The sequence below is a fragment of the Tympanuchus pallidicinctus genome, unplaced genomic scaffold, assembly GCF_026119805.1.
Source record: "Tympanuchus pallidicinctus isolate F22 unplaced genomic scaffold, pur_lepc_1.0 scaffold2, whole genome shotgun sequence".
NCBI classification, from domain to species: Eukaryota; Metazoa; Chordata; class Aves; order Galliformes; family Phasianidae; genus Tympanuchus; species Tympanuchus pallidicinctus.
The window spans coordinates 1,046,752-1,074,688 of NW_026294721.1; the positions used below are offsets into that span (position 1 = coordinate 1,046,752).

Genomic DNA, 27,937 nt, shown 5'->3' on the forward strand with positions numbered 1-27,937 from the left:
TAGGAACAGCTTGAACAACTTTTATTTTTTTTTTTTTAAAGTGCTTAAAATGTAAATAACAAGCTCTCTTTATAAACATTAGTTGCAAACTATTAAAACATGAAACACACAGAACCCACCTCCCGCGTACGCGAAGTACAGGGAATCAACAACTCCAAAACCCCCACACTGAGCTCTCTGGTTTTGGGGTGGTTTTCCACCCCACGTTTATGACACAGCTGTTCCTTCACAGACAAGGCATATGGCTGGGTCTACATCACACTTCGGCATCCACATCCCTTCAGGTTTGTTCCAGTTTAAGGATATACCTCAGCTGCTCTTCTGTCCCATCTTTTTGGGACAGAAGAGGCAGCAAAAACAAAAATCAATCACTTGGCCAGAGTTCTTTAACAGCAAGAAAGCCAGTTGCGGGCTGACAACAAAAGCAGAGCAGATGAGAGCAACAGTGCCCTGCAGAAAACCCAAACAGTCTGAACGTGGAAAGAGAAGGACAGATAAGGGTGGAAAAGGCAAAAGACAGAATTATTGCTGTGGCTGTGTTTAAAACGGAACCCACCAAAAGCTGCTGCTGGCCCAGGCAGCTTCCTTCACATCCTTCTGTCTGCTCATTCTGCACAGAGCAGCGCAGCTCTGGGTGCTGCCCTGCACAGAGAGCAGCGCTGCTCACCTCCCTTTGGAAGATAATCACTAAGCATGGATTTGGAATGTAACTAGACAACATTTCCCCCAGTTATTCTTCAAAGCAGCTAAGTCCTCTGGTTACACACTCTGGCTACAGCACTGTGAGTGGTGTAAAACGCTTGCTTTACCGCAGAGAATAAAAACTGGGGAGGGTGGGAAGAGGAACATTCTTGGAATAGTGAGGTGGAGAAACAAAGAAAAGGCAAAAGCACCTTTCAGATGCCTTCTCCTAAACATTTATAGGTACCTCTGGACTTCCAAACGCTCTGACAGACGTGAAACCTGATAGCAGCCTTGGCTCCCCACCACTTGCTTCTCTCCATAGCCCCGTGAGCCGCAGGCGGCAGAAAGAAGCACGTATTGCTGAAGGGGTCCTGACACGGCCCTCTGGAGCTCTGAGATCAACTTCAAGATATAAAGTGCAAAACATTCAAGCTTTGGGAGAACAGGCAGAGCCGCCTAAGGCAGAGAGGGGCAATGGAAGAGGAGGAGGAGAGACGGGGAGGTGTAGTGAGCTACAAGCACTGGCACTTGTGTGTGGGGAGCACCTGTAATGCCTGTCACTGAAACCCAAGGAAACAGCTGATTGTCAGGCAGCAGCGAGCCAGGATGGCCACTGCAGGACACACATCTCACACCAGAAATTGAAGTTCCTTTCATCTGAGACACACAGAGGGAGGAGGAACATAAAGATGCAGGTAGAGAGGTGCAAAACTCCAATTAGTTCCCTATTAGGGACAAGCACGGGTAGGAACTAATGGCTCATGGCTGCTACCTTCCAGGACAACAAATCCTCCTGTTAATACAACAGTCTGCAAGTTAGACATGACCAAATATTGTCACTAGCAGAGATGCCAAATCTCCTTTTAAGCTGATACCTCTTACTTCTGTCAGCCTCAGGCTTTGAGTGTGACCCAATAGTGCCTTTATCCAGCTGCATCTGGTCTTGTAATATCTGCCACACCTTCCCTCATTATCACCTCCTCTATCTACATCTGCCATATCACGGAGCTCTCCATGCAGCACTTCTGTCAAAGACCAAAACAAATTTTGCCCATAGGGATGGGAAGGCTCTGCTGACTGCTTTAAAACATAGACTCACCTAGTTCAAATTAGCAGGCAAGCAGAACAGGAAGCTGGCCAAGCTGTGTCAGCTGAGAATTGAATTTCAGAGCCTTTTCTCATAGGGAACTGCCATTGTTCTATTGCAAAAGGCACAATTTCTCAGTCATGGTGTTAAGTAAGGAAGGAGAAAAGAACACAAAGGTTTAAAATAAATCCTGTAACTTTTGGATATCTGCAGCAGAGAGAAGATGCCCTACGTGCTGAGACAGCTCAAGTCCCACACCAGCTGATCCTCTGCCTGCACGGGCACCTTCCAGCCAAAATACTGACACAAGGAGAGGTTTATATGCCCTCCCCCAGCACCTCCAAACCAGAAGCTGCGCTGTGCTGCAACGTGGCTGGGAGCAGCGCCCAGCAACCCCACACCAGCACCATCTATTACATCAAGCAACACAGAGGCCTTCATACAGTCACTCCAAGGTAGCAAGAAGCAGTCAACTCCCAAGAGAGCTGGCCTAGCATTTCTAGGGGTGGGCCCAAGCTGCCAGAGACCTGATGCTGGCGTGAGGTGTGATACAATTAATTTTAGCTGTTCTGGCACTAATACTGACTTGAAAGTGATCCACGCTGATTACTGGATTGCTAGCTTTCACAGAATGTGGTTTGCATTTGTGTTTGGTGGATGTCTGACCTAATGGGACATCATGCATAGAGGTGGCTGGGCAGCCAGACATCCTTCTTTGCACACTAGCTTCGGTCTGTATGGCGCTTTCCTGTTGCATTGATAATGACAACACAAAGTCAATTACAGGGGGCTGCCAGTGGAAAGCAATTCTTGCAGGTGCAGAAAAGAGGAAGTATAATACTGATCAGAAAATCCAGCTGTGGTTTCTGCATACAGGAGTATCCCAGGCACAGCCCACCTGGTTATGGGTTGGGTGCCGTGCAAGATCTCCTGCAGCACTGATGGTGCACAAACCATCACTGGCCCTTCTCTACGAGTTCAGTTTCGGGCTGGGTCTCTAAGGCAGCGTCACAACCCTGCCTGCATGCAGAGAAGGAACCAGCACAGCTCACAATCAGGCAGTGATGTTGGCTTGAGTCTTTGCAGCCTCTGACTGCAGCACTGTGGCTTTGTGTACTGCCTCTTACTGCACCGGGTACTGACACAAAGAGGAGTCAGCTGTTCAGAGCCTTCCTTTGTGGGTGCAACATACGGGGCAGGAAGGGAAGGAGGCATCCAGCAGCAGCCCCTTCCCCAGCTGCCCTGCTGAGCAGACTTACTGGACAGTAACGTGCTGGTAGACTCTTACTGAGTTTAGGCATCCCCGATTTTGTCAGCCAGTTTAACGCTGCCCATCAGCCAGAGCACACCATTTCAGAGAAGAGCCTGTGGAAGAGTGTAGGCAGAAGAGCAGCAGTAGCAGGATGAAGACAAGGGCGAGGTGCCTGGTTTCCAGCTCCCCGATGCTCATGGACCACTTAAAGCATTGGTATTGGATGAGTGCCTGAGAAGATGCTACTTGGTTATGACAGGAACTTCAGGAAGCATCTGCTTCCTGAGGAAGGCTCTGCTCCTCCCCATAGGATGGATGACAGCCCACCACCCTACAGTTCCCTGGAGCCAGAGCTGGAATAAGCTTAGGTTGGGAAGGAGCAGATAACCATTCCTGCTTATCTCTGCGAACAGAAGCCACTGGAGAAGCCCTCTTTAAGAGGAGGGGGGAGTGCAGGGATGTTTGCAGCGTGTTTACTGGAAGTGCTTTAGGCAAGTGATGCTGGTCTCTGCCTGGAGGTTACTTGGTCTTGGCTTCCCCCAGCGGGATCTGGAGGAGCGTGGGAGACTGCTCCATGATGCGCACCAGCAGCTGGTCAATGTAGTTCTCCAGTTCCTGGATGTGCTCCTCCTTCTTACTCAGCTCCTTCTCTCTCTGCAGTAGGAGCTGGATGAGTTCATCGTGGGTCAAATGATAATACTTGGCTGATTGGTCCAACACGTTGGGATCCTGCAGCAGAAACCAAGGAGAACGTTCAGCAAGTTGAATGAAAAGCACTGCTCCCTTCACTCCTGTCAGCATTTGCAAGGTGCAGCAACACACCAAATACCAAAGCATTCAGTGTTTACTACATCTGTTGCCTCCAAATCCCATCTGATGAACCCGGAACATCCTGCATTACAAAGCAGCTTTCCCACGTGGCCACTTGGTTGCACAAAAACATGGGAGAGGGAACAACTGTCCAGACATGCAGCCACTGCAGCCTGGATGCACTCCATGGAGCTAGAGGTGACCACAGAGCCTTCCCACAAAGTAGATTAATAAACAGGGTCTCCCCAAAAACCATTTCACCAAATCTCAACAGCTGAAAGCTAAAGGCACAGAGACAACAGAACCCACTGCCATAACAAGACCTGCCATTAGCTGCTTACCCAGTCCTCCAGCCAAGATGACAGGGAAAGAATGGAATTAAGAGCTAAAAGATCCCTCAGGATGAAAGCCCTGGGGAGCTCGGTCACCCTATGGCAAGACCCCATCCCACATCCAACACCACCATTTTGTCTCCACCTCCAACCTCACGAGCAGGTGGGAATCCAGCCCTCACCCCAGCAATTGGCTCCTACCTTTACCTTCTTTGGGTCTGTTTTCTCCAGGTGTGACGAGGGGGCCACAGGCTGAACGCTGCCTGTGGTGACTGTTTTCAGCTTCTCCAGGCCATTGCTCAGCGCTGTGGTCAGGCTGGATTTGTTCTGCTGCTTCTTCTCACTGGAGACCTCCTGCACTGCAGCACTGATGGGCTTCACCGGGTGAGGACTGAGGAGAACAAGGTTGGATAATTAATGCCCTGCTAAGCTTTAAAGCAATTGGCTGTCCCTATGGTTTTTAGGGGTTTGGGACCCACTTATCAAATTCAGTCAGCTTCACGTAGTTTGCATTGCTCAAAAACTGCTTTCTCCACAGAGAGAAGAAACGCCTTGCACTGTAACCAGCCAGAGATGGGATCTGCACAGTCACAGTACCTCAGCCAAGCACGTGTCCAAGGGGCTCAAAAGCCCCATGCACATGCTGTGCTGCTCAGGCCACGCTAAGAGTGCTGTGGGTCGAAACTCCTGGCTGCCAGGAGTGCTTTTCAGCATGATGGAAAGAGAAGTGACCTGATGCTACCTTCCTGCAGGACCTGCATGCTGTACTGAAAGACCTTAAAATGCAATCAAGATCTCCACGAAGCCTCGACGCTCATCAGGTGCAGCGGGCACCCTGGGAAGGCTTCTCGTGCAGAACCACTGCAGGGGAAAGAGATGCTGTGCTCACAGGAGCTCAGCTCTGAAGAAAAAAAGGCAAGCACAACCTCTATTCACACTCAAGGACTTCAGGAATCAGTGGAAGGAAGAACACTCACTTGATCCATGAGCTGCCAGCCAGGCTGACAGATCTCTCTAAAGCCCAGCTTGTGCTGTAACCACGTGTCTGCAGTTCCTAAAGCAGAGCAGTGGCTCTGAGCCCCACTCCAAGCTGACTGGACAGAGGTAGAAGCACTGCATACGGCATCAGCTGGATGGCCCAAGTCCAAGGCTGGCATCCTTGTGCCTTGCTAGCAGTGACATGAGGATGTGCAACCTCCCCATCATGCTGACAGGGAGAAGTTTTCTTCATATCTAAAACAATAATGCCTCTCTCCTGCTTCCCTTTCCAGAGAGGACAGCAGTAGCACCAACCAGCTCCAATACCCTGCGCAGGGGGCACCCAGATGCACAGACAAAGCCCAGATGGATGCGCTGAGACACCGGACCTCCTTCCATCCACCAGCTGATGGATGCCAACTTGAAAGTAGAATTAATCACTCACACCAGCAGACTGCTCAATCCACCACTGTGCCTCCAAGTGACCGTAGATCTACGACGAAAATTCATGCCTTTGAGATGAAACATCTCCCAGATGAAGGAGGCACAGCCCCGGCACTTCTCCTTCCACCCATCTCCTGAGCAAACCTTGCTGTGTCACAGCACTGCTCCCAGTGATGCTCCCAAGGTGACTGCTGAGTGTAGTAAAAATCAGGGGGGAATTTCTCTACAGCAGCTTAGGAATTAAGTCTTTTTATCTTCCTATTAAAATGCTTCTCACAGACAGCAAGGCAACAAAGGGCAAATGCAGGGCAGATGCAGCACGCAGCACCTGGGGGCCAGCCCTGCTTGCAGAAGGGCCTTACAGAAGGAAAGGGGATGAACTATCCCCAGTCTATTTCTGGATGTGGCAAACCACTCTCTGACACTGAGCTCTCCACAAGAACTACATTCAGATTGCAAAGACTGGCACACGATTTCACCTAAAACCTCATTTTGAGACAAAGACAATTCTGCTGCCCTCTCACTGTGCATGGCAGCGATACGACCTCAGGACCAGCACTGCTGCCAACCCTGTCACATAAACCCACCACAGTTCATCACACACCAGCTCCTTCTTTATCTGATGGAGGAGAACAACACTTCTGTCCCAGCTAAATCTTTTAGCCTGCTCTAGGTTTGAAGCCTTCCTTTTTTCCTTCCACTTCTTTCATACCAAATCTTTTCCTACGTGCCACTGGCTGTTCTAGTAGGAGATGCATCTAGCAAAGTGCCATCATGGGGACCAGAAAAATGGCCCTTCCACATAGAATCATAGAATCACAAGGTTGGAAATGACCTACAAGATCATCCAGTATAACTGTCCTCCCATCACCACTGCCACCACAAGCACTAAACCAGATCTTGTAGCTCCTCATCCAGACGCCTCCTGAACGCTGCCAGGGACGGAGACTCCACCACCTCCCTGGGCAGCCATTGCAGTGTCTGACCACCCTCTGAGAGAAACAGTTCTTCCTTACATCTAACCTAAACCTCCTCTGGTACAACTTGCAGTCATTTCCTCGGGTCGTGTTCGTTGCCTGGGAGAAGAGGCCAAACCCCTCCTCATCACAGCCTCCCTTTAGGAAGTTGTGGAATGCAGTGAGGTCTCCCCTGAACCTCCTCTTCTCCACACTGAACGATCCCAGCTCCCTCAGCTGCTCCTCATAAGGTTTGTGCTCCAGACCCTCACCAGTTTCACTGCACTTTTCAGGGCACATTCCAGGGCCTCAATGTCTTTTTTGCTGTGAGGAGCCCAAAACTGAACACAGCACTTGAGGTGCGGCCTCACAGAGCTGAGTACAGGGGATGCTCACCTCCCTGCTCTGCTGGCCACCCCATTTCTAATGCAGGCCAGGATGCCGTTGGCCCTCTTGGCCACCTGGGCACACTGTGGGCTCATGTTCACAGCTGAGCATCAACCAACACCCCCAGGTCCCTTTCCTCTTCACGTTGCCTCTATGCCCCCAGGATAATTACTGGCACCTCCCCAAGAGGCTCAGGTTGGATATTAGGAAAAATATCTTCTCCAAAAAAGCGGTCAGGCACTGACACAGCTGTCAGGGAGTGAGGGGGGGGGGGTCACCATCCCTGGGGGTGTCCCAGAACCGTGGGGATGTGGCACTGAGGGACGTGGTTATGGGCACCGTGGGATGGACTGGGGTTGGACTTGGGATCTTAGAGGTCTTTTCCAACCTTAGGGATCTTATGATTTCATGATTCAGTGCCTTCCACAGATACAGCTGTAACTCTTCCAAGGTCCTTGAATCCCAGCAGCAGGTATCCAAAGCAACCACATTTTCACAGGTTGAGGAACCAGAGCAGAGATGTTCCAGGACTTGTTACATGTCTGACACGACAAAGGCCAGCACTCAAATGATGACCAGCTCTTAGATCCAAGCCCACTTCCTTCCCACAAGCCAGCCAGGCCTTGGGTGGATGCACAGTCCAAAAGTAGGCATGGTGGTGACAGGCTGACAGTTGGACTTGGTCATCCTAGAGGTCTTTTCCAACCTTTAATGATTCTATGACTCTACTTACAGAGAATCCTGGGATTACACTCTGCTCGTTGTCTAATTTTACCCTTTGGGATAGCAGGACACTTCTCTTTCCATGAAACATTAACAATGATCTGGCTATCTGCAGATTTTGACCAAGGTTATCTGTCAGAGAATGAATAACCCAGTTAAGAAGGATTAAAAAGCCTGACTCAGTAAAAGGAATCAGAGCACACGGAGCTACCACACGCCATGCCCTAAACACTGCATTCCTACAGCAAAAGATGGACCTGGAAGGAGGAAATAAACCTTTCTTTCTTCTGACCCACCACCATAACGTTTCCTTGCCATCACCCTGGAGGTGAAGTCCCAGGGGCACCTTGGCAGAAGGGAATGGAGAATGGCATTTTGACACCGCCCTGGTGAAACTTTTGGCTACAGAGAGAAGAAAGTTTTTAGTACCTGGTGGTTGTTGAAAAAACAAAGAAAGAAACCAAAGCTGAATTAATGAAAAGGGAAGGGAATAGCTGTGCACATGCCATGAGGGGACTCACGAGAGCATTAACAGCTGGAAGCTCTCCTGGCAGCCATGGAAGAGGCACCTATTTTGCAAGCACAGGGAAGATGATGCAGCCAAAGTTTAGCACTGGATGCAATTTTGTCGCGGCTGGGTTCTCCCTGGGGCAGATCTTGGATGTGTCAAACCTTTTACCCTCGTTTAGAGCTAAGAGGGGACACCAGTGGCTGTTCCCCACTGTGATCCAAGAGAGCCAAGGCTTCCAGCTGCCCAGGCAGGACTCTCAGGGAGCACAGTTACCATTCAGCATGGGAAGGTGAGGAGAGGACCTTCGGCACAGTGCAGAGCATCCTCCTCAGAGCCAGCACGGCCAGAGCTGAGGTCCCTGATCAGAGCAGAAGGGAGACAGGGTTAAGCCTCTACCAAATACACACCCTTCACACCTTCCCCGGAGCGCTCACCTGGTCGTCTGCTGGAAAAAGGGCTTCTCAGCTGGCTGTGTCTCCCTGGGCAAAACCACGAGTGCTGAAGCTTGTGTGTCACCGGACTGCGGCAAAGGGCAGGGCTGGGCTGCGGCATGGCTGGTCACGGCAGGGGAGGGGAAATCAAACTGCTCGGGGTTAGTCACAGCCACGGGGAAAGGGGTGGAGAAGGCCAAGGGCTGGCTGTCATGCAGGGAAGGATTGCCTAGCGGGTCCCCTGGGGGGTTAGTGGGCTGGAAGCCTTGTTGAAGGGCTTCCCCATGGAGCTGGGGGGAGCTGAAGCCCTGAGCGAACCTTTCAGGCAGCACAGCCTGGACGGGAAGGGTGCTTGCTGGCTTTTCCACAAAGGGATTTGCAGGGGCAATAGGGCTGACTGCCAGAGCAAAGGGATTGCCTGGGCTTGCAGCATCCTGCTCGCTCCTCTCCTCCGTTCTATCTGGCTTCCAGAACTCCGCCTTCTTGAAGTCTATCCCTGCAGGCGGCCAGCCCTGCTCTGCCCGATGGGGACAGCCCACCGCCGGCCCCTCACCCTGGTCCTGCTCCGGCGCTAACCTGTGCGGGCGGCCCAATGCCTCCTGCTCCTCCAGTGCCGTCCAGAAGGTCTCGGGTTGGCCTGAGTCCGGCCTGGGCGACACACCAAGCTCCTCAGGGCATTCCTCCTGCTCTGGGGCTATGGATGGCTCTGCGCTGAGGCTGAGCTGTGACACAGGAGACAAAGCCGGCTGACTCCAGCTCCCTGCAGCACCCGATGGGGTGAGCTCGTCCACGGAGAACCTGGAGGGGCAGGTCTCAAAGTGTTCGGCCGCATCTGTCCCATTCATCTCCGGTGGCTCTTCTCCCAAAGAAGCGTCCCCTCCGGCCTCCACGTCAGCAGCATCCTCACGCACAGCCGTGTGAGGTGCTGGGACAGCCGTGTCACCGCTCGGATGGCTCCGTGGTTGCTCCAGGCCCTCCTCACCTTCCTGCTGCTCCTCCCCACCTCGCTGCCTTGCCGTTGTGTCACTAGCATTGTTCTCATCCTCCCCTCTGCCACACATGGCCGCAAACCACCGCGGAGGTTTGGGAGGTGGCATGACCTCCTCCTTCCCTCGCACACCCGTCCACATTGTGAGGACAGCATCAGAGCCCATCTTCACATGGCCCTCGCCAGCTTCCAGCCGCATGCTGGCCTGCAGCCGGTACACCGAGCTCCTGATGTCAAACATCTCCCCGCCATCATCCTGCAGCTCCTTCCCCACGCCCGGAGCCACGGGGAAGCACCCTGCTGCCATGTCCTGCAGTACCCGTGGGGGTACAGCAGCCACATTGCTGCCCGGTATTGTTTCTGCTGTGTTTTCAGAGCTGAAGGTGCTTCGGGGAAGGACATGAGGAGTACTTTTTGTTTCAAAGGTGCCCTCGCCGTGGAAGGGCCGCTGCCCAAACACGCTGCCCTGGCCAATGCTCTGGGTGCTCTCAGAAGGATCTGGCGCAGTTTCGGTGGCAATGGTCATCCAGCCATTCTCCCCTACACTCGAGGTTTCCTCCTCATTACTGTCCCGCTCCTCCCCAGCACAATTATCAGCACCCAGCAGGGTGGAAGCCTCCTTTTCCCCTGGATTTCCGGATGACAGCGAGGCGGCCCAAACCATCGGCGTGCTGCTCTTCCTCCTCCTCGCCGCCGACCCTGCGGACACGGGGCTCAGCACATCCTCTATCACAGTCGCTTCCTGGGTTGTGCTCACCAGGTTTGCCCCAACATCCAAACCAGAGAAATTCGTCCAAGATCGCAGCGCTGGGGGCATTTCGCTGCTGATTTGCTGCTCGGCCTTTTCAAAGCCCTTTGTCCCCTCCTCGGGATCTGGTTCAGCTGACCGTTCCGTGGGGCTGGCGGCATCGGGATCGTCGATGAAAGCCATGCCCTCCGCCGCCACCGAAGCAAAGAAGTCCTCCTTCTTCGGTTCTGGTCTGAGCCTGCTGGTGGCAAAGGCATCGAAGGTCTCATCCCACTCTGAGAGGGGAGGAGGAGAGGCGGTGGGTTCCTCATCTGGAGGAGGAGGAGGGTCTGCATGGGACGGAGGAGTGGTTTCAGGCACAGGGACACCAACGCTTTTGGCTGGAGATTCTCCCTCCGGATCTTTAAGTCTTAGGGAGGCAGAGGGACTGCAATCCTCAGAGGAACACAAGCTCCCAGCGACCTCTGTTGAAGCATGCGGCTCAGACGGGAAACTAGAGAAAAAGTGAGTAGGTGAAGGAGAATTTAGTACCTGGTCAGCGAGGAGGTCCTCAAAGAAGGGATTGCTCTGCAGGGAGTTGAGGAATGGGTTGGTAGGGGACAAGCATCCGGGCTGACTGTCTCCGGTAGCAGGAGGGAGGTTAGGGCTCAGCATGCGAGCAAGATGGGCTACAGCAGCAGCAGGGAACCGGGCAGGGGAGCGGGAAGGAAAATGAGAAGGAGCATCTGAGCTGGTTTCTACCTGAGGAGACACTTCCAGGCTGTGGAGGGAAGACAAAACAGTCCTCCTGGTTAATGCTGTGACAGTGCTGTAAGCATACACCACACACACCACAAACGCTTTGATTCAAAGCAATGCAATGATAGATACATACTTGTCTCTCTTGTTAGGCAGAGCAATGATTATGGAGTCAATGCATGGAAAGGGCATGCACTACAAAAAGGAAAGGGCAGCCCTTCTCCAACTGTCCTCCAAACTTCCCCTTTCTGCCTTAGCAAGCCCTAAGCCTCAGGAGTCTGAGAGGTTTCTCTACCTCCTGCAGCCCAAGGACTTGGTTCAGTTCTGTGAGTTTCCCTGCACGTGAGGAGCAGCTGGGGTAAGAACACCCAAAAGTGAGCCTTCCAAATCTCTGGATATCAGCCCCCTCCTGCAGATGTCTCCTCACCTTGCCCCAGACAGGGCTCCAGTCCTTCGCTGCTTTTCCAAGAGGGACCACATTTACCTGTCTTTCTTTTGGGACCTTCTCTGCCAATGCCTGTTGCCAGACCAGGGCTGGCCATCTTACCATCGAATAACCAGGTTGGAAGGGAACCACAAGGACCATCAACCCCTGGCTCTACACAGCACCACCCAAACGCTATGGCTGAGAGCAGTATCCCAATGCTCCCTGTGCTCCAGCCGTGACCACCACCGTCTGGGTCAGACCCCTTCCCTAACACCCAACTCCAACAGCAGCATTCCCTCCCCCTGAACCTCCTCCCCATGACTTACCCCTGCCAGCTCTGGATCATGCTTCACTTCATGGCAGGGCTTCGGAGAGACCCCACTTTAGCTTGGAGAAATGCAGATACCGATATGCCCAGTGCTGGCTGATCAAAGCTGAGCTCAGAACAAATGAAGCAATTGCTTTGCCAACACGTACAGGGAGTGAGCAGCCCTCAGGCTCCAGCCTGCTTGACCCAAGTTGGAAGGGATCACAGGCAGCACCACCAGAAGATCATGGCCAACGGCAAAGCTGCATGGACTATTTTTGCTTGTTATTACAGATGGTTTTGTCACAAAAAGATTTTTAAAGTATTTTAAAGCACAAAAATGCCACCTTGAGGCAAACATTAACAAACACCATCATCCACCTACAGCTGTGTCAGTTTTGTGCTCAGACAGCATTTGAAGGGCGTCTGTCTGTCTGTTGGCACGCAACAAACCAACTCCTACACCTTTCCATCTTTCCCATGACTCTCACAGCGATTTTGGGAGCTGCTGCCCCAGCTTAGGAATTTGTTATGTAGACCCTAAGCCACAAACAAGACCTTGAGGCGACGCTGGGCAGCACATAATCCTGACCTACTCCTGTTTGCTCCTTGCTCATGCTCACATTAATGGTTCAGTCCAGATTAAGAACCCTCATCCATCATTCTGCTTAAGCAGTGTTTAGAAGGAGCAACCCACGGCTGATCCAAGCAGCTCTGCTGCCTTCTAGCATGAAGTCTTTACAGAGCATTAATCAGCTTGAGGCTCCTAATGAGCGCTCACTGCTAACAACCTTGACAGCTGCCAGAAGTCTGGCTGGAGAAATTCCTACCCTAGCCCACCAGATACCCACCTGCACAGGTGGAGGAGGAGCTCCACAGTCTCTCCAAGCCCACGCCGGGCCCTTTGGTACATGGAGATGTCCCATTTGGCAGCCTGCAGCTGTCCCCCAGCCTACACAAGGATGCCAGCACCCAGCAAAGCAGGCTGTGCTGTGCCTGGGGGCACAAGAGGTGTGAGCATCCATCCCTAGCTGGAGGAAGCAAAGCAGAAGGGACGCAGCTTCTGGCTGTGGTGCAGGAGAACTGCAGCACCTCCATGTTGGCAGTGACACCATCCTGTAAGGCGCCAGCCTGAAGGCACAAAAGCAGAGCTCACGTCCTTCTTGATTTTAATCACCTGCCTTGATTCTCCATCCCAACCTCTGTCCTCAGGGTGAGCATCCCCTGTTTAGCACCCCTGCCCTCCCCCCCACACAAACCCACCCCCCTCAAATCCCACTGCTTCATTCCACCAGGGATGCTGGAAGCGCTCAGCGAAGGGGCTGAGGACGTTGTGCTCCTCTAGAGGGAAACCTCCGCTTGGATGGAGGATCTCTGCTGCAATGAAATGCTGACTCACCCTCCTCCTCCTCCTCCCAGATCCCTGCACGCAGCTCCGCCAGCCAAAATAAATAGCGGGTACCTTCCTGCCCTCATTTATTTTGCTGGCAGCACTTCACAGGCGCATTTTAGCCTCCCAGCAGAACGACGACAAAAGGGAAAAGAAAAAAAATAAAGAATAAAAAATATGACTGAGCAACTGCCTGATGGAAAGTCGCCTGGAAACAGCCTGTTTGATGTGGGAGGATCGAATCCGTAGCACACCGAGGTGAAGAGCTGGGGCTGATGGAAAATCCCACCCCTGCGTCCTAGGAGAGGTGGATGGGAAGACATCAGGCCAGGATTTCCATGGATAATTCAGGCATCCTATGCAAGGTCCTTCCTGGGGGACTCCAGCATGGCAGGATTTGGGGCTGGGAAGAAATGAGCATTGCAACCCAGGACATGTTTGTATGAGGTGGGAGCCTGGAAGGGCCTGGAGGTGATGTGCAAGTGGAGCTTTTCAATAGGAAATGCACAGGTCGGGTTCTTATCCTAGAAGGAACCACACTGTTTTCCATCTGTCCTCACCTCTGTCATGCACACAGCTGTCCCCTCATCCTGAACAAGATGGGAACAGGCCCTACTTTATATGGATTTGCCTCCCAAACCATACAGATAACAATAACGAAAAGAAGGCTGGTTGGATGGGGCCCTGGGCAGCCTGGTCTGGTATTAAATGTGGAGGTTGGTGGCCCTGCCTGTGGTAGAAGGGTTGGAGCTTCATGATCCCTGAGGTCCCTTCCAACCCAAGCCATTCTGTGGGAAGCAGAGGTAGGATGTGGGTACCAGGTGCAACAAGCAGGCACAGGTGCTATAAGAGCCATTCTTCACCCTTGCAAGGGCAACCCTAATGGCTCCCAAGAGGGATTTTAGTTTTCAGCCTCACTGCTGGCCACACAGGACCAGCAACAACCACAGCAGGCAACAGTTTTATGCTTTCCTCCCCTGAAAGCAATGACAGAAGGAAAAGGCTTTAGCCTTGGAAGGGCTTTAACCTGCAAACAGGCTCATTTCTGCCTCTTGCCAAGCATGAGATGCAGCCCCATTTTATCATCCCAACTCACGCCGGAGGCAGCGGGACCTGCGGTGCTCTGATAACATTGTAGGAAAGCCTGAAAATATGGGAAGGGATTGTTTTCGCCCCAGGCCTTGCCTCAAATAAGCCTGCTGAGCTTCTTCCTTGCACACAACCCTTGAGCATGTCACCTGAAGCACAGCAAACCCCACAGAGCCTTTCCTTCAGGTCTCCAAGAGCAGACAGCACCCACCTCCCGCTCCCACCACGAATTCGGAGCTGCTCTGCTCTACAAAGCAAAGGTTAATCCATCCTCAGACCCAGAAGTTATGCGGGTAAATGAGTAGCAGCCTTGCTTCTCCTCCAGATGATAAGCAGATAAGCACTGCTGGCTTTTCAGCAGCACGCTTGGGAGGGAATATGCATCTGATTATTGAGATACAGATTTCAGCCATCGAGATGCAATCAACCTCTCAACAGCTTCGAGCTGAATCGGTCTGTGAGGTCTCCTGGTGTAAGGAAGGAGAATGAAGTAAAAGAAGTACGAGTTCTTCATGATCAGAATGAGAAATGACGTTGGAATCGCTGGTTTGAAGGAGCTCAAGATCCACAAGATCCTAAAAGTCACAGAATCCCATAGAATTGAATGATCAAGAAAGAAAGTTACTAATGGGCATCCACCTCCCAGCCTGGGCCAAGAGCTGAGCCAACAGCTTCTGCAGTGCTGCCCAAAGGTGCTCATCCACTGCTACACCAAATCCCACAGCGCTGGGGCTTAATGCTCCCCATCAGAGACTTCTCCTAATGTCTCATTTCAGTCTCCCTCGTTACACTTTCAGCTCATTACTCCCCATCTTAAAATTGCCAAGTGCAATTAAAGCCCATTCAGACTTCAGAAGATCCCAGAAGGATCCCCTGGGAATCTCTTCCTTCCAGAATGTATTGTTTCAAAGGAAATCCTATCCTAAGGACCAAAACACACAGCTGGTGGCTCATCCAGGCTTCTCCTTACAAGGCAGAAGAGCTGTATGGAGAAGCCTGCAAAGAGGCATCCAAAAAGCAGAGCCTAAGCAAACCTTGGGTACTCTGACGACCCTGAATCTTTGTGGGTGAAGGCAGTGACTCTGCTGGCTCACATCTGAGCACTTTACCAGGAGCAGAGCTCACATACGGATCCCATTACGTAGAAGAAGCCTGAAAGACCTCTTCGTTAAAGCAGGCTTAGGCTGAACGAAAATCCTTCTGCTTCATAAATTAGGTTCAAGTCAGCCCAGATGAGGAAATCCCTACAACAAAAGAACCTTCTGGATCCAGGCAGACTGCTGGCTCTTACAGCATGTTCTCCCTCTCCCTGAGCAATGAAACTCCTGGTGAGTGCCTGGATTGCAGCACAGCCCATTCCCACTGCACACCAAGGCACGTGGAGCTGCACCTCTGCACAGGGATACACCTCCCCTTCACGAGCCATGGTTAAGGATGAGCACAGCGGGTTTGGGAGGATCCAGGAAGAAGCACCCTCCCTTTTACAAGTGCAGGGTCGAGGAGGCATTTCCCCTGCTCTCATCTCATCTGGGCAGCTGGACAACAGCTGGGTGCCCACAGCCCCATTTCACTGACCTGGGTTTCTGGGGGGAGTCTTTGGGCTCCTTGGAACCAAACCAGCCTCCAGCCTTGCTCCTGTCATCTCCCACTGCTGCAGGGCCGTGCGAGGCTCCGGTTTTCTCCCCCTGGCCCCTGCTCCCCGCATCACTCTTGTGGAACAGCCCGCCCTTTGTTTTCTTCTCTTCTTTCCTTATTTCCTCGGGTTGCTTCTCCTTCGTCACCTCTGCAGAGAAGACCATGGGTGTTGCCACCTGGGTCGGCTTGTTCTCTAGGCGGCTGTTTTCTTCCATCCTGGCTCTGCCCAGGTGGTTGCTGAGGGTCACGGCTTTGGTGGACACCTTGAGCTCTTCCTGCAAAACCAAGCTGGGAGGAGAGGGGATGAATCTCATCTCGTCCCTTTGCTGCGTCCTCTCCAAGCTGCCGGCACCCCAGGGCACCTCGTGGGGGTCGGCGTGGATCGGGATGAAGCCAAAACCCTCCTCTGGCCTTTTGGGGACAGGCAGCGGAGTGGAGCCCTGCAGGGTGGGCACGGGGCTCCTCAGGGTGGGCTCATCACTGTACACGTGGCTCCCATTGATGCAGAGGGAGGAGCGGGACACGGGATCTGTCTTTGGCTTCAGGCTGTGGATTGCTTTTGGCTCCAGGACAGGGCTGACCTGGGAGACGTCGTCACTGAACGCTCTCTTGTGGGTCAGCTTTGGAGAAGGTAAAAAGTCCTTCACTGCAGGGAGAAAGCACAAGGCTGGGTGAGGCCAGCTGTGTAATGGGCACAGCAAGCTTCACCTACTAAAAAACACTGATGAGAGCTGCAGAATTACAGCAGCCTTTCCCCTCCCAGGCTCTACTCAACTATAATTAAATTAAGAGGGAGATAAAGCACAGGTCATAAAGCACGCGGCTCTACAAGGCCGTACATCTCCCCAAGCACATCTCTTCAAGATCCAGAAAGCAGTAAGGTGAAAACCACTCTCAGACAGGGTCTGAAGGCTAAAATGAACGCAGGGATCTGGCCAAAAGAATCCAAAAATCACACACAGGCCCTTGGGCTGCTGTGTGGTGCAGTAAGGAAGGTCCGTGCCATTCCTCCCTCTTCTCTCTCCTGATGAAGTTTTCAGCAGATCCCAGCGCTCAGTACCCTGGGACTCCCACCCCATGGGAATTGGCAGTCTCCAGCCAATTAAACCATGTAATGATAGATTTTGTTTTCAAGGGACGGCGAGAATTAATTCTTGACAAGAGCCTTTTTTGTTTGCAAATCATCGCTCTGCCCGCGCCAAGAGCTGGGATTGCTTTAATCACCAGCAAGCGGTCCCTGCTCCAGCTCTGCCCATGCCCCAGCTCTGCCCCCGAGCTGGAGGCGGCTCATTAGGCACAAGGAGCTGCTCTTTGCCACCTGCTCTTGTAGAGCAGAGGAGAAACAGCCCCGAGTCACCCCTACACCCCACGGTGGTGCAAAGCAGCCAAGCAGGGCTGTCTGCACGCAGCCTTGGCATTCAAAGCCAAATCTTGGATGTTTTCCCCCCCGTTCTTGGCAGGCAGGCAGATCTCAGAGGGTTCGTGTAGGACACCACCTCTTAGGTAAGCAATCAGTGAAGAAATTTGCAAGAGAGCCCCCACAACCCCTTCAAAAAACAGAAAAGAAAGGTCAAACGGGTGGGATTGACGCCACCATCCTCTTACCGGAGCGCTCCGTGGACAGACTGCTGTGTCTGCTGGGGGACCTGGTTACCTCGGGGCCGCTGGTGGCCATGCCCAGGCTGGCTGATGAGACGGTGCTGTCGGATCCCAGCGAGGTGTTGGACTGCGTTAGGGACGACTTGCGCAGCTTGTTCTTCAGGAAGAAGCCCTTCACTTTGGACTTCTTGCCGCCGACGTCGTAATCGTCCTCCATGTCGAGCGCGCCCACGCTGCTGGGGATGATGGCAGAGGCCGACTCCAGGTCGTACTTCTTCTTGCCCTTCATCTTGTCCTTCAGCTTGCCGAAAGGTGACCGCGGTTTGTCCTTCATGGACAGGTCGAACATGCTGGCCGTGAGGTTGTTGCGTGTGAACTGGATGCTCACCTGGATCTCACCACGTTCCTTCTCCTTCTTGCCGGGCTTGGAGTGCAGCTTGTGCCACCTGAAGACAGAGAAAAGATGAGGAGAGGGCTCTCCATCAGTGCTTTGTGATGGGTTTTGCAATATTTGAGAGCTGGTGAGTCAGAATCCATCCTCTCAAATGGGAGTCTGCACTGTCATAGCAAAGGAGCTCAATAGTTGGATATTAGGAAATATTTGATTTCAGGTTAATTGGAAACATTTTCTTCTCAGGCATTGGAACAGGCTGCTCAGGGAGCTGGAGGAGTCAGCATCCCTGGAGGTGGATGGCACTCAGGGACACAGCTGGTGAGCACTGTGGGGATGGACTGATGGTTGGACTTGATGAACTTAGAGGCCATTTCCAACCCTAATGAATCCATGGTATTCATTAAAACAACGATTCCAGTGATGGCAGAGGATCACAGAATCACACAACGGTCGGGTTGGAAGGGACTCCAAAGCCCCACAGCCCCACTCCTGCCATGGACTGAGTGCCCCCACCAGATCAGGCTGCCCATGGTCCCATCCACGGCCTTGGGCACCTCCAGGGACCCACAACTCAAAGGACACCCGGGCACAGAGCCGTGCTGCGGGATGGCAGAGGGCTGTTGCCTGTTGCTAGCTGAAACAAATGGTGCAAACGAAAGCAAGAAACACCCAGAGGAACTCATTTCTACATTCCACTTCCCTAATTCCCCACAGCAACAGGTTCAGATGGGGCAGCACAACGCTGGGCCAGAAGGGAAGCATCTCTTCCTGAAATAACCGCCTCGCACCGCGGACCCAGCACCCTTCCCCTCGCAGGATAGGATGAGCTCCCTGGGGCCCCAGATAACAGCACTGTAAATTATTGGCAGGCTGCAAAACAACATGGAGACCTGCTTGGTCTAAGCCAAGATTTCCACCCAGAATGTCAGAGCAGAGCAGGGTGAGACAGCTCCGATGGCCACAACACCCAGCCTGGGGATCTGCAACAACAACAGGAGCAGGAAGGCATTTTTAGAGGTGTTCTAATAATTTCCAACTGATTTCCCAACCACTAAAAAATCCCCGCCGTGTTTTAGGCTGTTAAAAAGAGTTTGCTTAGAAGAGCAAAGTCACCAGAAAGGAAAAAACAAGGGGAGGAAAATGTGAAGCGTTGGAGACGGGTGTAACCCTGCTGAAATCATAGGAGCGAGGAGGAAATCCAAACCACGTCCTCAATTCCCCATTCAGGAGCCACTGAGGAGCGCCCATGACTTTGCTGGGCACAGGCTTTGAGCCCATTCTGTCCACCCTCATAAATGGGGAACAATTCTCAGCACCCAGGCGTTAGGCTTGAAAAAAAATCAGAGAATGGTTTGGGTTGGAAGGGACCTCAAAGATTTCCTGGTCCCAGGAATGCAGGAAGATAAGGAAAAAGCAGATTTGTGGCTGACTCCTGGAATGGGAGAAAACCTCACGAGCAGGTTTCGTATCTGACATCATCACCCCATGGGGAAAACAGAGAGGGAGAGCTTGGGATGAATTAACATGGGGAAAGGCATCTGAGGATGATGAGATGTAAAACCCCATCTCACACGGACACGCTCGCAGCATCCCCCACTTACCACACCGCACTCATTACAATTAATTTGGCTGCTCGGTAATGATGCCTTCAAATGAACAAGCTCTAAACCTGCTCTGCTTCTAAAAGTGTCCATTCCAGAACAGCCTCTGCCCAGGCTGGCAGTGGATGAAGGAGCTGCGTGGGGTTCCCAGCACCCAACAGGTCAGGACTGCACCCCAAAAAGGGAGATGTGCTATTTTTAGGCAGGGCTCAAAGTTCAGGAGATGAGTATTTGGGTGGATCACGTCTCTCCACGTCTCATGGCTGCTGTTCTTCTCATTTAAATCAATTCCAGTGGAGCTACAAATGCACCCAGAGCAGGACTGGGACGGGTTTAAAGAAGAACACAAGCTGCTGATGGGCCTGTTTGCTCTTATGCCCACCCCAAGAGGGATTTCATAGAATTGTCACGGTTGGAAAAGACCTCCAAGATTTGCAGAGGGGAGGAGGAGCTGTGGATGCTCCATCCCTGGAGGGACTCAAGGCCAGGCTGGATGGGCTTTGGGCACCTGGTCCATGGGAGGAGTCCCTGCCCACGGTTGGAACTGGATGGGCTTTAAGGTCCCCAACCCAACCCATGCTGTGATTCTACACTGAGGGAGCTGGGATGGCTCAGTCTGGAGAAGAGGAGGCTCAGAGGGGACCTCAGAGCTCCCTGGAAGGAGGTGAATGGCTTCATCCCTGCACAAGGGGAGAGCCAGGTTGGGAATCAGGAAACATTTATTGTCCAGGAGAGCGGGCAGGCAGTGGCACAGCTGCCCACGAGTGGTGAGGTCACCATCCCTGGAGGTGCTCCAGAACTGTGGGGCTGTGGCACTGAGGGTCAGAGGGCACGGTGAGATGGGTTGGGGATCTCAGAGGCCTTCTCCAACCTTAATGATTCTATGCAAAATTAAAAGGGGCACCACAATGGCTATGGAGACACCCAGCTCCAGTGGCATGCATGGGAGGAGGCAGCAGCCTGCCCAGCACAGGGCTGAGAGATGAAATCACAAACAGAACTCCACGCAGATGCCCCACAAAGGGGAAACAGTTGGGGCCCCGCCGGGCTCTCGAGAAGCCAAACAAGCAAACACCAAACGCCCATCAGCATTGCCTGTGTGCTCACATGGGTCCCCACCATCCAGCACGGCTAAAACCCCTTGCTTATGCAAAGGCTCTGCTCCACTCCCACTCACCTCCACCAAGAGACAAGGAGAGCTGCCAAAAGGCAGCAGGAGCACAGTGCTATTTTCTGCTGCTGCTGCTGAGATCGATGGGAGCGGAGCGCAAAGCGCTGCCGTGGCTCGAGGCCCCCGCAGGGCACGCGTTTCCCCCCCATCTGCTGGCAGAAAGTGCTGAGCAAAGGGAAAACACACCCTGGGGTGGAAATGGGAGCGGAGGAGACAACGGGACACAGAGCTGTCCCTTAATGCAAAAGCAAAGCTGACTGTGGAGAAGAGATCCCACAGAGCCCCGCGTCTCCTGTCCCTTCTGCACCCCCACCAGCACCAAACCACGCGCTGAGCCGAAGCGCCCAAGCCATCGCCATCCCCTTGGGTACCTCCAGCAATGCCTTCCCAGTTTCTCTCCCAGGCTGGACCCGGTGCTTTGCTAGCAGCAGGCTGCACAGAGCTTCCTGGGGTGCCGGAGCCACTCAGTAAGGCGCAGCTTTAGGGATGCACTTGGGGTTCACCTGGAATGAAGCTCCTGCCTGAGCTGCAGCTCGGAGCAAGGGACAGACAGAACCCTCTCCGCCTCTCATTTACTGCTGAATCACCCTGCAACAAGCTCAGCCCTGCTAATGAGAGGTCTTTAATTAGTGACAACTTCAACAGAGAGCCAGGGATGGGCAGGTGAGGAAGAGGAAACCCAGGGAAACCCCAAACGTCTGCAGAAAAAGACACCATTGGGGCCACAAGGGGAACGGCACGGAGGCATGGAGGAAGCTCCATATCAAGAAGAGAAGCAAAGGGTGGAAAACAGCACAGCCCCTGGGCTCACAGTCTGATCTTGTTTTGATGCAGCTTCCCCCACTGGTGCCGGGAAGCTTTTCTGCTGCGTCGGTTCCTTTGGTGTTGGTTTTGGACAGGCTGCTCTGCACGGCGATCCCCGTGAGCTGCTCAAAGCACAGCTTGAAAATAAACACGGGCTGAAGGAAGGAAGGGAACTCGGGAGACTGAATTCAGCCCGACAAACTGTCCTCTAAGAGGCCTCAAAGCTTCCACTCCAGCCTCGTGTTGGTGGGCTGAGGGTGCAGGGTGGCACGGAGGGGACAAAGACAGGAGCAAGGCAGGCTCAGGGCTGGAGAAGAGCTATCAGCAGCGCTGGCATGAGGACAACCACAGGCAGCTTCACTGCAAATCAGCTTAAAGAGATGAGATGAAAGGTTTTCCCCCATCAGAATCACAGAGGTTGATGAAGACTTCTAAGATCACCGACCCCAACCACCAACCCCTCACCACTGTGCCCACTAACCACATCCCTCAGTGTCACATTGACCCTAGGAAGAGGACGGGCGGGGAGATTCAAGGAGCTGTAAAATGGAGCATGAAACATTTATGAATGAAGAGAATAACAGCAAGAGACAGCAGAGCCCTCGTTAACTGCTTATGCTCCAGAGCTCCCACGGTTTGCAAATCCAAGCAGTAGATGAGCCAAAAAACCACTGTGCCCACGATCACCATACGCCCTGACCTGTTCTGCCAGCCTCAAATGCATAAAGAAAAGGAGAAAATGAGGCCCAGCTTGGTGGGATGCAAAGCATGGGTGACGGCACAGGGCTGCTCAGCAGGTTTCCCTGCTGCACTGGCTGAGCAGGAGGTGGAAATGGGTGCAGAGAAGAGCATGATTTGCTGTAAATCCTCTTCTAAAGAGAAGGGATGGCAGGGAGAACCAAGCAACTCAAAGCACCCCAGGCTCAGGAACTGAGGGAGCAGCTCAGACGAGAAGAAACTCCAAGCCCTGCTGCAAAGTCCTGATGAAGAAAGCCAACCCTCATGGTTGCTTGCACGTATCTCTAGGCTCCAACAAGACATGGGGAGCAACGAGAGACACCAGCAAAGGTTTTAAAGCTGCTTTCACTCAGCAGAAATGTGCAGGAAAGGATTTGAGGACTTTTTGGACTCCTTTTGCCTAGAAAACCCCATGCAACAGTGGTACACAGACCACAACCCACACCAGCAGAGCACTCAGTGATGGTGACAAAGAACGTTTATGGTGTTTTCAGGGCCTCCTATGGGTTTTTCCTGTAGCTGCCAGGGGAAAACCATTGCTGGAGGCAGGGAGAGCTCTACAGATGAGCATAAAGTGGAGGAAGGAGACTGTGCCTGCAGTTCTTTGGCTGTCAGGGGACAGAGGGACCTTGGGAGGGCCACCAAGAGTCCAGAGCCAACGTGCCAGTCTTCACCCAGGTTGGGGATTCCAACTGCATCAATATCTTTAAAAAAAGAAAACAAAACAAAACACAACCTGAGCTTGAAGAGAGCTCACACCCCAGCACCTGCAGCTCTAACGTGCTACGTGGTCAACAGGGCTGGGCGTGGGAATGGAGGTGGGCAAAGGACATCCAGCCCAGAGCAGAACAGGGCAATGAAGCTCCTGAATTTGCCAGGGAGGTGGCAGGGTCACCGTCCCTGGAGGTGTTCCAGAACCATGGAGATGTGGCACTGAGGGATGTGGTCAGTGGGCACGGTGGGATGGGTTGGGGGTTGGGCTTGGAGATCTTAGAGGCTTTCTCCAACCTTCTTGCTTCCCTGATCCTAAATCCAACCAGGGTGAGAAGGGGCAGCCTGGGTAGCACCCCAACCCAAGCAGTGGGGCACGAACCCCCCTCCTTCCATCGCCCTGAGGCATTTCAACACAGCACAGCACTTCCTGCGTTGGCCAAGCGGCCGTGCACCGAGATGCAGCAACCCCTCAGAGAACCAAAACAAGGATTTCGTCACAGCCTGCCACACCTGAGCAGATCCCAATACCCTCTGCCAACCCAAGACCCCACTTTCACATTTCTCACCTCCCAGACCCTCTTTAAGGCCAGGACCTACAGCTGGGGACGGACAGACTGCGATGGAACCTCAGTGTGGATTTGGGGACTGTCCCTTGCCCCCAGGTGGGGTTGCCTTAAGGTCCCCATCTGTTGAGCAGCACACAGGACCACGGACAGAGGTGACAGACGCCATGCAGGTCTCCTCCATCACCCCAAATCCATCCCAAACTCACAGCAAGGTCCAACCTGCATTGGCTCGATGCCTTTGACCAAAGACGTTGGCAACCAGAGGAAAGGTGGGTGCCACCCTGGCACAGAGAAAGGGCTGGAGGAGACCCTTTGTCCAAAACGCGGATACAAATGATAAAAGCCAACTACTCCCCTCGGAGAGCATCCCAACCTGCAGGCACCCACCAGCCAAAAATCCACACCATCACAGTCAACGCAGGAAAAGCTCAACAGGGTTAAAGCCACGACTTAAAAATAAAAGCACTGCAAGTCACGGCTGCTGCCGCATTGCCAACCCGAAGCTTTCTAGCTTGGGTTAAGCCCAAGGATACCAAAAAAGGTCAGGAGACACCCAAAAAGGCCAAGAGAGCCCTCTTAGGCAAAACCAAGAGCTGACTTTTCCCCTCCCAGACAAACATGTTGCCATTCAGCTGATAAACGCTGCCAGACGCACCCAGCCTCGCTCCGTGACACGGGGCCAAGTTGGACGGCGCATTTTCCACTGAGCTGAAAACACGAAGAAAAAGCACTGCTGACAAAGTTTCCACCCAACAAAAATCAGCAGTGAAACGAGAGCAAGGTCACCACGCTGACAACCAAGGCCTGCTTTGTTGCTTTTTCTATTTTTGTATTATTTTTTTTTCCTCCTCTCTTCTGGGCTGCGTTCAAGCTGGCAGCAGCTTTGTGCCTCCAAGCAAGGGATGCAGATGGGGCCCTGCAAACAAAGGGGTGCAAGAAAGACCCCCCCCCTTAGCACCCAACCCAGAAGCACTGCAGCCCCAAAGCTGCAGCATTCCCCATTTCTGGGGATATCTGCCCAAATCCCAGCTGTGCCAATGTGGGATGCAGCCTGCGAGCTCCTTGCACCCCAAAACCCTGCAGCCACTCTCCACACACAGCCTGGCTGCAGGGAGCCACGGTGCTGCTCTGCATTAGGGCAGAACTGAAGATCTGGAGCTCGTTTTCCAGCCAGGGTTAACAGAAATCAAAGCAAAATTAATGCTGGGGGGGAACAGCCAAGTGGCAGCCCCCAGGGCTGTCCCCTCAATTCCCATTTTGGGGCTGGGAAGAGTGGGTTGCAGCTGGGAAGAAGTCAGGGGAAAGCACGCAATCCACAAACCCACGGCACAGCATTACGGGGGGACAGAGCCCACGGGGCCTTTTTCGGGGTACAGAGGGTCCCCGTGATGCCCTGTTCTCTATGACACTCTTATTGGGGCACATAATGGCCCCACGATGCCCCATTCCTTGCAGTACACTTCTGGGACCATGCATGGACCCTCTAAGACCTCCACCTTTTGCAACCCCCCTCACGGGACACACATGGACTTCATGACAGCCTTAGGAGGGCCCACATCAATGAACCCTGTGACACCCATCTCCTTTTCGGGGCACGCAAGGACTCTGTGATGTCCTATTCCTTGTGAGGCCATGTGTGGACCCTGTGACCCCTCATCTCCCTTCCAGGAGCCCAAATGGACCCAATGACACTCAATCTTTTGCAACTCCCTTCCTGGAAGCACGAAGAGACCTCACACGGACCCAGTGACATCCTATTCCCCATGACACCCACTGGGGCTCTATGGCCCCCGTGACACCCTATATCCTACAAATGCCTTTTTGGGGCACAATGAGGCCCCATGGAACCCTATTCTTTGAGATACCCTTCTGGGGCCATACATAGACTCAATAACAACCCATCTCCTACAGTTCCCCTCTTGGTGCACAAAGAGACCTCATGACATCTTATCCTCTCTGACAGCCTTACAAAGGCCCAAACAAACCCCACAACACCTCATCTCCTTTTTTGGGGCAGAAAAGGACCTCACGATGCCATATTCCCTGTGACACCTCACCTCTTACTAGTGCCCTTTTCTGGGCCCAGGTGAATCCCATGACAGCCCATCTCCTGCAATCCCCTCCTTGGGGTATGAAGAGACCCCTGCTTCCTATGACATCTTTATGAGGGCCCATGCAGACCCCACAACACCCCATATCCTTCCCAAGCCACATAAGGGCTCCATTACGTCCCATTCCCTGTGATATCCAACAAACGGACCCCGTGACACCCCATCTCATACAAACACCTTCCCAGAGCACGGAATCCTATAGAACATCATAGAATCACAGGATCCTCAATGCCTCCAACCCCTTCTCGTGATCCACACAGACCCAACGACACCCTATTCCCAATGACAGCCCTACAGACCCCACATCCCGAGGCACACAATAACTCCACGACCCCCCCCCCCCCAGACACCCTCTCGGGGGCCCACGCGGAGCCCCTTTACGGCTCACGGAGCCGCTCCGCCCCGCTCACCTCTCCTCGGCCGCCCTGCCCTGCAGCCCCGCAGCCCGCAGCGGTACCCGAGCCATGCCCAGAAAGCGGTCCATGCCCACCAGGGCGCGGTGCATAACGGTGAGCAGCAACGCGGCCTCAGCCCCGGGCTCGGTGGGCGGCAGCTCGAAGGCGCATTCCTCCTTCCATTCGGGGCAGCCGCCGCTTTTCTCGGCCACCGAAGTGCAGTACTTCTCTCGGCCCAGCTGGATGATGGTATACGCGTCGCTGCTGCCCGCTTTGCCCCCACCGCCGCCGCCCTTACAGCGCAGCCCCCGGGCCCGGACCACCGTCACCTGCACGTGGGTGGGCAGCCAAGCCGGGGGGCCGTCGGCGGGCAGCGCGGCGGCGCGGAGCAGCGCCATGGCCGGGAAGGGATAGAGAGCGGCCGGACCGGGCCGAGCCTCAAACCCGCACCGCTCCGCTGCGCTGCCGCAGCCGGGCCGCAACGCGACCGCCGCACGTCCCGTCCCGCCCCGCCCCGCGGCAGCCACGCCCATAAAGCCACGCCCACCAAAACGCCCCGCCCAACCCCGCGCTCTTTATGGGCCTCGTTCTAAAAGACCCCATAAGCCACGCCCCCCATGTAAAAAGCCACGCCCCTTTGCTATAGGCCACGCCTCCTCTTACCAAGTCCCCATTTGCCTCGCCGTCATTCTAAACGACGCCCCTTTGTGTAAGCCACGCCTCCTTGACTAGACAGCCACGCCCCCTCCTCCAAAGCCACGCCCCCCTCCGCTCTGCGCGCTGCCCGCTGCGCTGCGCAGGGCTGTGAAGGAACGCGCCGGGCTTTGCAAGCAGCCAGCTGTCCTGCGCTGCGTTCTGTTGCACCGTGCTGCACGTGCACCCGTGCTGTGAATGCAGTGTGATGTGCACGGGGCTGTGCGTGCATCACGCTGTGCACGCACGAGGCTCTGCACCGTGCTGTGGGCACCCCGTGCTGTGCGTGCACCTGCTATACGTGCACCAGGCTGCTCTGCAGTGTGCTATGCACGCACTGTGCTGTGCGCAGAACGGTGCGTTTGCACCTCTTTGTGCACCGTGCTGTGCAAGCACCACGCTGTCCTGCACCGTGCTGTGCGTGCGCCATGCCATGCACGCACCAGGCTGCAAAGATCCCAGCTGCATGGGGTTTGCACTGCAGAGCGCTGTGGGATGAGGGGAGGACACAGCAGAGCTCCCACTGCAACCCAATGGGCACCAGGGTGCAGTCAGCATGTGGGCAAAGCACCTGGGGGTGATGTTTGCTGTGCTGGGGCTGTGCTGCAGGGTGTGCACTGTGTGTGCACATGGATGTGTGTGAATATACGTGCACACACGTGGCTGTGTCCATGTGCACGTGTGCCCACGCTTGCTATGTGTGCACGTATGTGCGTGTGTCTCTGCACAGCTTCCCTTGGCTTTAAACTCATTTCCCACGCAGCAGCAGCCGGGGCAGGCAGCCCAATGCACCCCGACCGGCTCCTAATAAGCAATTAAAAACCTCCCCAACGTCTCTAATAAGTTCCCTGGCCCCTGCAGCAAGGTCACAGCCAAACGTTGCTCCTCGGGGCCCTTTGGGTGCTATCACACAGCGATCACAGCGTGCTGATGCCATTGAGATAAGGGCAGGGCCACGGGTCAGCGCAGCGGGGCTGCGGTGCTGCTCTATCGGCACCATCGGCGTTCTGCTCCACCGCGGGGACACGGCGGGGACACGGCGGGGCGGGGTGGGAACCCACAAGGGGATCAATGGGGACACTGTGTGGAGAGAGTGGGACATGGCGGGGATGTGGTGGGGAGACACAGGGGGAAAACAGTGGGGATACAATGGGGACACAAAGGGGACATAATTGGGATGTGATGGGGATGTGGTGGGGGCACAGGGGGAAAATAGTGGGGACACAGTGGGGAT

General features: G+C 53.9%; 1 protein-coding gene across 6 annotated transcripts; it reads right to left on the bottom strand.

The window, feature by feature from the left end:
- RAB11FIP5 (RAB11 family interacting protein 5) lies at positions 1-26,516 on the bottom strand. 6 transcript variants are annotated; one of them, XM_052681829.1, is made up of 7 exons: positions 26,026-26,516; positions 17,523-17,962; positions 15,858-16,563; positions 9,172-11,091; positions 8,599-8,718; positions 4,367-4,556; positions 1-3,752 (listed from the first exon to the last, which is right to left on the bottom strand). In XM_052681829.1, exons 1-7 carry the CDS (start codon positions 26,406-26,408, stop codon positions 3,543-3,545), a joined length of 3,969 nt encoding a protein of 1,322 aa, XP_052537789.1. In that variant the 5' UTR covers positions 26,409-26,516; the 3' UTR covers positions 1-3,542. The 6 variants fall into 6 exon arrangements, with proteins under 6 accessions (XP_052537789.1, XP_052537788.1, XP_052537791.1 ...); XM_052681828.1 differs by having other exon boundaries at positions 8,599-10,824; XM_052681831.1 differs by lacking the exon at positions 8,599-8,718.
- Between the last annotated feature and the right edge of the window lie 1,421 nt (positions 26,517-27,937).

Coding starts and splice junctions, on each gene's coding strand:
- RAB11FIP5 (XM_052681826.1), bottom strand. CDS start 26,408: ATGGCGCTGCTCCGCGCCGCCGCGCTGCCCGCCGACGGCCCCCCGGCT. Junction 11,092..15,857: donor GACTCCCCCCAGAAACCCAG/GTCAGTGAAATG, acceptor TTCCCTCCACAG/CCTGGAAGTGTCTCCTCAGG. Junction 4,557..8,598: donor TTTTTCCAGCAGACGACCAG/GTGAGCGCTCCG, acceptor TGTTCTCCTCAG/TCCTCACCCGGTGAAGCCCA.